At 39.9% G+C, this 10,988-nt stretch overlaps 1 protein-coding gene across 1 annotated transcript; it reads right to left on the minus strand.

Annotated features, from left to right (window-relative positions):
• Positions 1-434: 434 nt before the first annotated feature.
• On the minus strand, positions 435-10,650 carry ccnp (cyclin P). The gene is made up of 9 exons (XM_063005015.1): positions 10,597-10,650; positions 8,098-8,238; positions 5,887-5,953; positions 4,628-4,809; positions 4,441-4,539; positions 3,086-3,241; positions 2,690-2,848; positions 2,257-2,435; positions 435-824 (listed from the first exon to the last, which is right to left on the minus strand). The coding sequence occupies exons 1-9, from the start codon at positions 10,648-10,650 to the stop codon at positions 656-658; spliced, it is 1,206 nt and encodes a 401-aa protein (XP_062861085.1). The 3' UTR covers positions 435-655.
• Between the last annotated feature and the right edge of the window lie 338 nt (positions 10,651-10,988).

Below are 10,988 nucleotides of genomic sequence, written 5' to 3' on the forward strand. Positions count from 1 at the left end.
AACACACCACCACCATGTCAGTGTCACTGCAGTGCTGAGAATGATCCACCCCCTAAATAATACCTGCTCTGTGGTGGTCCTGACCATTAAAAACAGCATGAAAGGGGGCTTTAAAAAAGCATGCAGAGACAAATGGACTACAGTCAGTAATTGTAGAACTACAAAGTGCTTCTATATGGTAAGTGGAGCTGATAAAATGGACAGTGAGTGTAGAAACAAGGTGGTTTTAATGTTATGGCTGATAAGTGTACATACTCATGCTGACCCCCTGACCCTCCCACTAAAACGTGCACACACACACACACACGCTCACACAACTACGGCCATACTCACGCACTACCACAACATTACCAACACGCTCACAGACATGCGAGTACTTTGCAATAGATTTATTTTTAACAATTAAAACATTTACAAAAACAGGAAACATCTAATACACCCACATATTTATAACTTTAGAAAACATTTCAGAACATTTAAAACCACTCAGCCTACAGTCTCACACTACCTACATATTCTTCAGATTTTTGTGTTTTGTTTTTTTAACATCATGACCTAAAAGCGCACATTACATCAATTAAACACACACATACACACACGACAACTGTATGCAAGCTTTGCTTGGGGGGGGGGGGGGGGGGGGAGGGGGTAGAGTTCATGTCCGAAGGCCCAGCAAACCGGGGGTGCTCTTCAGCCCAGGATGCAGACTCACGCACAGCGTCGCCATCGTGGAAAATTTAACAAACGTTGCTCGTGTTTCTCGGCTGTGAGCTCGAGACGCAGCAGCCATCATTATGCTCATAATCGGGTAGAGGCTTGACTCACTACACACACAAAAATTATTTGCCCCTTTTTCAGTTCTGTAAACACAATGTAATATACAACAAAGACAACTTGGTAAATGTTTGTTTTATTTAATGAACAAAAAACAAACCTCTGAAAGTCACCATGTGCTAAACTTTGCAGTTGTTGCCAGTAGAGGCACAACTAGCTATCACATTTCACATCTACTGTACAGAACTGCTTAAAATTTTGCCACATTAGAGAGGTTTTAAATGAACTGCTTGTTTAAGGTCCTGCCACAGCATTTGAGCCGATGACCTTATGTACTTCATTGGAAAAAAAAAACTAAAATAAGGCTTTTGGAATTGCCGAGTCAATCAGAGGTGGGTTTGCTCTAGTGCTTCAGTCAGTTCAAGTTTTAGATGACAGACTGATGACGACCAGGCATAACATTATAACCAGTGACAGGTGAAGTGAATAACAGAGATTATCTCTTCATCACGGCACCTGTTAGTGGGGGGGGATATATTAGGCAGTAGGTGAACATTTTATCCTCAAAGTTGATGTTAGAAGCAGGAAAAATGGGCGAGCGTGAGGATCTGAGCGAGTTTGACGAGGGCCAAATTGTGATGGCTAGACGACTGGGTCAGAGCATCTCCAAAACTGCAGCTCTTGTGGGGTGTTCTCGGTCAGCAGTGGTCAGTATTTATGAAAAGTGGTCCAAGGAAGGAACAGTGGTAAACCGGCGACAGGGTCATGGGCGGCCAAGGCTCATTGATGCGCGTGAGGAGTAAAGGCTGGCCCGTGTGGTCCGATCCAACAGACGAGCTACTGTAGCTCAAACTGCTGAAGACATTAATGCTGGTTCTTATAAAAAGGTGTCAGAATACACAGAGCACATGTGTATGGGGCTGCATAGCCACAGACCAGTCAGGGTGCCCATGCTGACCCTGTCCACCGCCGAAAGCCCCAACAATATTAATAATGTTATGCCCGATCGGTGTAAATAGCTTTGTCAGTTTATGTCTAATCACCCAGGCACTAAAGCAGAAAAACATCCTCAAACCATCATGTTACAGAGAACATAATTGACTGGAGGTTTGATGTTCTTATTGTGTTAGATCAGATGTACTGAGATCAATGTCTTTTAAAAAAAACGTTCTACTTTCTACCATCACTTTACAGGACGAGAGCCCAAAAGACCTGTCCCAAATCTGCCAAAAAGACCTTGTTTCCACTGGTTACCTAGCCCATTTTTTCCTAACAGTGGGATTATGAATGCAGTCTGCATCTAAGGCAAGCAAGGTCTGTAGTTTCTTAGATGTGAATTCCTAGATAGTCAATATTCTCTTGGAACAAAAATGATAGGCTGACCACTGCTGAGAAAATTCACTGCAGTTGCACATTCTTAATAAAGGAAGCATGAAATCAAAGCAGCAACACGAAGACTAATAAACACAGTGACCGAATTACCTGTTCAGGTGTATAGCGGAGGCGATGTACCATGACGTCTCGCTCTCTGGAGTCTGAGGTTCGGGAACAAGACGGCGAGCGAGACGTACTGCTGCGGCAGCAAGCTGAACCGGATAAAACCCAACGCACTCGGCCTCCAGCAGAGAGAGTTCTAATAAATACCTCGCCATACAGATCACCTACATACATTATACACGTGTTTTATACAAACGTAGCTCACTGCACTGCACCAACAGTAGTGTGTATGTCTAGTGTTTGTGCAGTGTATTCTAACCATGTAGGTGCAGTGCAGTGTAACAATGTAGGTGAAGTGTTGGTGCTCTGCACACATGTAGGCAGTGTAGAGATGTTAAATGGTACATGTGGTTTGATGGTGCAGTGTGAGCATTATTGTGTAGTTAGCTTTAATCAGTGTTGGCATGTAGCTGGGCACCTTCTCACTGCAGCGGGCAATATATGCAGTCAGTAGCAGGAAGTGGATGGGCGAAGAGTAAGAAAGTTCAAACCGTAGCGCACACAAAACCCTGCGCTCCATCCGCAACAACTGCTTTTTACTGTAGGTGTTCGCCATCAAGTAACACAACTCCGATACCTGTACACACACCCACACGATTATAAATACTCAGTGCAGAGATTTACAATAATTGTATCATTTAATGGTCTTATTAACTCTGTACTTCCTAAGTATAAAATTAATCATAATTTAAACCTAAATGTAAAAGGAATTTCATCATGCACACTAATCATACAAAACTCAAGCAAGCTTCACATTACCATAAGTAAGCTTAACTTATTTGGCCGTAATTGATAGTATGTATAACTTGAGTACCTCAGGCAGCAAACATTCCTCTTTTTTGGCAGCGAGGAAGAGGCAGACGATGCCCAGCAGCTGTAAACTGTTGATAGAAACTTTAACAAGTCGCAGCACTCGGTTCAGCAGGTGCACCGTCAAATACAGAGTCTCCTCTGAAAAATTAAAGACTTCCTGTGTAAAGGGATGAAAAGAAACAGAGCTGATTATGGAACCAGGCAAACCAGAGTCTAGAGAAGTCAGTGAGTTTCTGGGCATTTTTGACTTATAGCTTTCACTGTGTATAGTACAGTCTTTAATTGTATTTGTGAATGCAGCAACCAACAGTGATTTTTGACAATGTTTGTATTCCCTCAGTCCAATTACAGAAGCATGCAGATTTTTAATGTGGCATCACGAGGCCGTGGCATTACGAGATTTTTTTTTACCTCTGAATCTAAACCAATTCATTTTTCACCCACAGGAGACATGTTTGATTAGTCTTGCTGACCAATTTTTTTTAGACTGAAGTGGATAACAGTGAAGATAAACCGGTGATAAAAACAATGACTGTTATAGGACATGGGTGTGTGTGTCTTTAAGAGAGGTGTATAGTGGGAGATGCTCTGTTCATAGTATTGATATAAGTGAGTCAGGAGTCGATTCATATGAAGCAAAGTGCAAGTTTCTTTTCTCAGATCTCTATTTTTGGTGTTATTAATTAATGTTGGGGTTTAAATAAACACCAGCTACTGGAACATTATGTAACTCGCTTACCGTAAAAAGCTCAGGCTTAATTTAACTGGCTGTTACCACAGAGCGGTAACCGAGTCAGACTTGTTCTGCCTGTGAAGCTAAAAGCACAACGTTAATTATGTTATTTTAGCTTGTCAAGAGCTTTCGCAATGATTTCTGTGCAATGGTTGATTGGGTGGGGTGGGGTTGAGGCACACGTTCTAGTAGGGTGGTGGGGGGAATATAGGGTTTGGGGGGGGCAAGTTCATTTTTGTTTTATTAATCTTTGTATGCGAGTCCTCAGTTTTATATTCGTGAATGATTGGTTGACTGAGGGGAAAACCCCTGACGTAACCTATGCTTGCTTATAAAGCACTAAGCCATTTATATCCAAGCTGTTGCTGGTCTCTCGAATTTTTCTGCAATGTTTCAGAACTGTCCCACTGCCATAGTACCACTTCCTCCAGACAAAAACCACCAAACAAGTAATGTCTAAGTGTTCCTAAAGAGAAACACCTGAGCTTTCTGTTCATGTCATGCAGATGTGAGGTATAGATTCAGTTGTGAAAGAATATAAACACAGGCGTGGGTTTGTATGGACACAGACATGGTAGATGAAGACGGATGTAGTGGAGGTACATGAACAGGGAATCACTCACGTGAACCTGAATAAGCCAGTCCACCAAGATGGCGCGTGTGGTTTCAGTAAAAGGTTTGGGCAGGTCAGCACTGTGCAGGGTAAGGCGCAGCTGGCTTCTCTAAAACACAATATGGTGTTTATAATGCTGATTAAAATTAAATACATTTTATTAATATGATGTGATAAGTGTTGGGGTTTAGTGTTACCATCATGTCAGAGAACACGTCCCAAGCATACGAGCGATCGTACAAGCAGCCCAGTTTCTCCATTGCTATTGACATCTCTGCCCGCAACAGCTCGGGTACCAAGTTTCTTAGTGGAGGGTTGAGCTGTAACCCATGCAGGTGACTCATCATGGCCTCCTGTTCGTATCTGTCCACGGCAGGGACTGCACACACAGACAAACACTATATACCGCTCTAAAAAAACAATGCAAAATTATCAGTTTCTCTGATTTTATTATTATAAATTTGTACTATTCTATAAAGTACTGACATTTTAAATTTCATTTTTATTTTTTTGTTTAATAAGTGTCATTTAATGGCAAAAATAGGTATTATGTTTGTCTATTTTGTCTTTATATTTTGGTCCCCAAATTTCAAATAATTTAATTTTTATTTTATTAGGATTTTAACGCCATGTTTTACACACTTTGGTTACATTCATGACAGGACAGATTCATCAGTTCAAGTTTAATGTCAAACACAGTCATGGACAATTTTGTGTCTTCAATTCACCTCAACTGAACATCTTTGGACTGTGGGAGGAAACCGGATCTCCCGGAGGAAACCCACGCAGACACGGGGAGAACATCCAAACTCCACAGAGGAAGGACCTGGACCGCTCCACCTGGGAATCAACACCAGGACCTTCTTGCTGTGAGGCAACAGTGCTATCCACCATGCCGCCCCTAATTTCAAATTGAAAAGCATCATTTATTTAAAGAAAACGACAAGTCAAAATAACAAACATGCAAGTTCATATTCACTTTTAAAGAACACAGTATTAATGCTTTAACTTGAGAATTCCCCCCCCCACCCCCACCCCAACCCCAAACAATGCCTGCTGTATGGACTTGTTCTTATGAACCACTGTCTTTAAAGTTTAAGGATAAAAGCAACCTGAATCACTTTACCCTTCTGTCAGTAAAGCCAAAATTAAACACTTTTTTCCTCATTCATTTTTTACTTTCCAATCCTGACATGATCAATATATACATGATGGAATGTACATATGTAATATTTACTTAACTGACAAAAGTGCAAAAAAGTGAATTTTCAATGCCCCTCTTCATTGCATTTTGTTCATATGAACAAATCACACACTGGGCAGTGGTAGCTCAGTTGTTAGGGTAAAGGATTCAGGTGCACTTCTGATTAAGCATATCAACCTAAAACACACTACACAAGCACTTAATATATGTATGTATAGTGTGTGTGTGTGTGTGTGTGTGTGTGTGTGTTACCTTCTCCACTCTGCTCTGTGAACTCCATGATGATTCCATCTTCTGCAGAAGAACAAAACTGCTGCACCTGCACATAAAACAGTCTACAAACATCTATAACCTGGAAAGTGTTTAACTGGGACACAAATATTTTATTTTTACCATTACATAAATACCATGGGTTAATGTAAACTGACCTGAAACAATAAAACTGTAATCAATTTAATTAAAGGTGTTACTGAAATATTAAAACATGATATGTATGAACTTAGAGCTGCACTCAATGCAGTGGGGTAGAAACAAAAAAGTAAAATATTACATATTTCTTAGTATAACTATAATATCAGTATTACAAAACAAGTTGTTTTGACCTGGTGTTTTTAACTGGGAGCCACCAGGGGTGCTGTTCACTGTAATGTTTACTGTAATGATACAAAATTACACTAAGAAGGTGCTGGGTATTATTAAATAATAATAATTAATCACAACTAAAGCTATAAGACTACAACAAAGGTCTGTTTAATCTATGCAGAATAAAAAGTAATTGTACAAAACTGCATAAATAAAACCAATAGACTGCCATTCAGCCAAACAATCTTACCATTAAACCTGCTATAGCTATTTTTTATTTTCCCCTTCAAAAATTGACTAAAATAAATTTTTATTAGCTTTAGGTATAAATTCTTTACAGATTTAAATGACAATATGAACACAAAAACACTTCAGTAAAACTTTACTATAACATATCTATCTGGCTTCCTGGCATTTATCCATAAAGATAAGGGCTGGGCGGTAAGACCAAAAATTTGTATCACGGTATTTTCTAAGATTCTGACAGTTTTACGGTATATCACGGTATGTTTTCTTTGTATGACTGGGACTTTTTAAAATGGCTTTGGCTTATTCTACTGTCATAAGTACATCAAATATAAAAAGTTTTAATTTCAGCATGTATATAATAAAGCAATAAGCCACGAGAGGCCGTGCATTACTGTGATTTTAGCACGGGGATGACGTTTTTGGCACGACGCGAGGCGGAGTGCCTAAAACTTCTTTCCCCGTGCTAAAATCATAACAGTAATGCAATAACATTAATTTTTTCTATTCAGTGGCATATTAATATGGAATGATGTGAGGTGGTCCTAGGTGTGCGTTTATCGGGGATTTTACAACGGCTTCGAACGCGGCTCAGCCAATCAGATTTTAGGACCGGAACTATCCGTTTTATAATGAAGGTTTTGAGTACTACAAGCTTTGCCTGGCCCCACAAAATGACACAATATATGATTAAATCAGTCCACGTGAAACTGTTGCAATACATTTTCATTGTTTATTTAATATTTAAGCATTGTACAATTACCCTTAGCTCTCCCTTTAACGAATAAATCGATGTTTGCAATCTCCACTGTATAACTTGAACACAGGTCTGTTATAGAAAAGTGGACGACTTTAAATATCTCCACTTCCGATTCGCTAATTACATTGGTTTAACGACTGACCTGAAGTATTTTCACCTGTAAGACAGACCTTGAATCCAGTTTTAATAATTGCTGTGAAAGCTTTTCTCGACTGTATATAGAGGAATATTATATGATTTGCTGCCTACTGAAGCCTACAGCTGTTGTATTACCTGTGATACGGTATGGTGGTACTTGAAAAATCCATACAGTATGAGGAATCAAAGACGATATACCGAATGTACCGTCATACCGCCTAGCACTACTACAGATCAACCCCAGAGCTTGACATTACTTTAATATAACTCTGGTTTTGTAACATTGTCCTTTATTCATATTCTACATTCTGTTAAAAAACTGACTTTAATCAATTTGATGACACAGAGAGATGTTATCAGATTAGTCTGAACCTTGTTTACTAATGTTACAGGAAGCTTTACATCTCTGTGGGCTGAGAAGCTACCAGACAAGAAAGATGCACCAAGCTTTTGCTTCGTGATCAGCGTCGACAATCAGTTGTGGGTGTTAAGTTTTGATCAGCTGCTTTCTTGTGTGTGAGAAAGCCCCTTTATATTAGATGTTTCAGGTTGTTTAAATCTGACCAGTTGAACTAAATAACAACTTGGTTCCTTCAGAGCTTTTCAGGAGAACACCGTTCATGTACTTTGTGTGCAGTCAAACTAGCCCTATTTATATTGACAAGTGTGAGTGAATGAAACAGATTTTAGTCATGAAGTCAACAGTTAATCAAGAGTAAGGAAATTGCTGAGGTTACCCAGTTGAGTTCGGTGTTGGCGGTGCTGTTGATGATGGTATCAGTGTTGCGCTGGTGTCTCTGCTCATCAGCTGGTGCTGTTCGATCTCTCACCGCACAAACATTCAACCAGGTTTGTAACGGTACCCGGACTTCATCTGTCTAATACACAAAATACAAAATACAATCTGATTCCACTCACTGTGATGCTGTTACATCAAAACTTCACCATTACAAACAAACATTTCATTAACACATAACTAAAGCTCGATTTTTCTTCAAGATCAGAAGTTTGTTTGAACTTGATTGAAGGTCAGAATTAAAATAACAGTAACAGAATTCCAAAATTTTGGATTATTGGAATGTATGCACTAAAAAGCAGAGTTGCAAAATCACTGACACCCATCAGCTATAACATTAAAACCACCTCCTTGTTTCTACACTCACTGTCCATGTTATCAGCTCCACTTACCATATAGAAGTACTTTGTAGTTCTACAATTACTGACTGTAGTCCATCTGTTTCTCTAAATTCTTTTTTAGCCTCCTTTCATGCTGTTCTTCAATGGTCAGGACCATCACAGAGCAGGTATTATCAGGACCAGAACACCGTGTCCACTCACTGTCCACTCTATTAGACACTCCTACCTAGTTGGTCCACCTTGTAGATGTAAAGTCAGAGACGATCACTCATCTATTGCTGCTGTTTGAGTTGGTCATCTTCTAGACCTTCATCAGTGGTCACAGGACGCTGCCCACAGGGCGCTGTTGGCTGAATATTTTTGGTTGGTGGACTATTCTCAGTCCAGCAGTGACAGTGAGGTGTTTAAAAACTCCAGCAGTGCTGCTGTGTCTGATCCACTCATACCAGCACAACACACACTAACACACCACCACCATGTCAGTGTCACTGCAGTGCTGAGAATGATCCACCACCTAAATAATACCTGCTCTGTGGTGGTCCTGACCATTGAAGAACAAAGCATGCAGAGAAACAGATGGACTAGTCAGTAATTGTAGAACTACAAAGTGCTTCTATATAGTAAGTGGAGCTGATAAAATGGACAGTGAGTGTAGAAACAAGGAGGTGGTCATAATGTTATGGCTGATCGGTGTATACTTCTGACCTAGATGAAGGTTTGAGACGCAGCTCTTTACTTCAGTCTAAAGTAGCACCTCTGCACAAGTGCAACAAAATGTGAAAGTTATACTCATTTTTCATACTGACTTATGACAAACTTGGTTTTGATTAATTCTGTACATTGTTTAATAATTTGTAGGATCACAGTGCAGCTTTGACCATTAACTAAATTAAACAGGACCCAAGAGTAGCAACATGACTGAGCGAGGAGACCACAGTCTTCCAGTTGATAACTCACAGCTCTACTCACTAGGCTACCTATGTCGAAGTTTTATTATAGTTTACAGTAGTTAAAAAATGCATAACTTTTTATTTGTTTATTAGGATTTTAACATCATGTTTAACACGTTTTGGTTACATTAATGACAGGAAACGGTAGTTACTCATTACACAAGATTTATATCGAACACAGTCATGGACAATTTTGTATCTCCAATTCACCTCACTTGCACGCCTTTGGACTGTGGGAGGAAACCGGAGCTCCCGGGGGAAATCCACACAGACACGGGGAGAACATGCAAACTCCACACAGAAAGGACCCGGACCGCCCGGGGATCAAACCCAGGACCTTCTTGCTGTGAGGCGACAGTGCTACCCACCGAGCCACCATGCCACCCAACTTGGATGGATGGATAATATATACAGAGAGAGAGATATCAATAGCACAAATACAGATGGAAAGTTGATGCAGCAAAGCGGGTCCTGATAACCTAGGGTTTACACTTTCACTTTTCAAAAACATGCAGAAGGTGGATTGGCTGCTTTAAATTACTCCTAGGTTTGAGTAAGTGAATAATGGTCTTAAGTCCCATTCAGGGTGTACTTCTGCCTTGTGCCTTGGGTTGCTGGATGTCAGCAAACTCCCAGCCACCCTGAACAGAATAAAGCAGTTAATGATATTGCATGACTGAATGAATAAATAAATAAATAAATGAATAATTTAAGTCAAACAGAGCATTAAAGGTCTGAGTAACTTAAACCGATTAATTACATTCATATTATTGCTCCATAAGAACTCGAATAAAATTGTTAAAAAAACAACATCAACAAAAGTTTTAGTCCTAGGAACATTTTAGCATAACATAGTTGATCAAATTGGTGACTTAGTTGAAACATCTATTCAGTTTAAAAAAAAAAAAACTAACAATATTATTCATGCCAAACACTTTATTTTTATATTTTTCAACTAGAAAATGAGCAATTTAATTGATTCAGACCAAAAATTATTATTTTTACCCACTTTATTACTATAAAACTGCAGTTTAATTGCAGGTGAATCTGATGAAATCACGTGGGTAATGAAACACACCTGAACCTGCACTGTGACCTACATTGTACCGAATGGGGGTGTCTGTTTGTTTCTGTATGTGCTGGTGTTACCTTGCGGTCCAGAATAGACCTGGAGTCGCACAACCCGGTACCGGTTCGTGACATGACGCCACCGAGCACCCGCTCACCAACAAACTGCAGCTACCTGTCCGCGTGCTGCTGCCGAATCCGCTCCACCTTAATTACCTGGCTGCTGCAGGTGAGGGCTGATTAAGATTGCGCAACCCTGCCCACCGGAAACACTTAAATTATAACGTTTATAGTGCACCTAGAGGTAAACACGTGTACTGCAGCCCTTCATTTATGAACCGCTCACTGTGGCTGTGTTTCATTCCGAATATAAAGTAATCATGACTGGCTCTAGGACTCCAAATAAGTTAAAAATCAAAATCATCATTTACAAATCACTCACTCACTCACTTTCTTAACCGCTTATCCAGTTA

This window comes from Trichomycterus rosablanca, chromosome 11 (assembly GCF_030014385.1).
Source record: "Trichomycterus rosablanca isolate fTriRos1 chromosome 11, fTriRos1.hap1, whole genome shotgun sequence".
Classification (NCBI taxonomy): Eukaryota; Metazoa; Chordata; class Actinopteri; order Siluriformes; family Trichomycteridae; genus Trichomycterus; species Trichomycterus rosablanca.

Coding starts and splice junctions, on each gene's coding strand:
- ccnp (XM_063005015.1), bottom strand. CDS start 10,650: ATGTCACGAACCGGTACCGGGTTGTGCGACTCCAGGTCTATTCTGGAC. Junction 5,954..8,097: donor CCAACACCGAACTCAACTGG/GTAACCTCAGCA, acceptor TTTTATGTGCAG/GTGCAGCAGTTTTGTTCTTC. Junction 4,810..5,886: donor CACAGAGCAGAGTGGAGAAG/GTAACACACACA, acceptor CTGTGTGTGCAG/TCCCTGCCGTGGACAGATAC.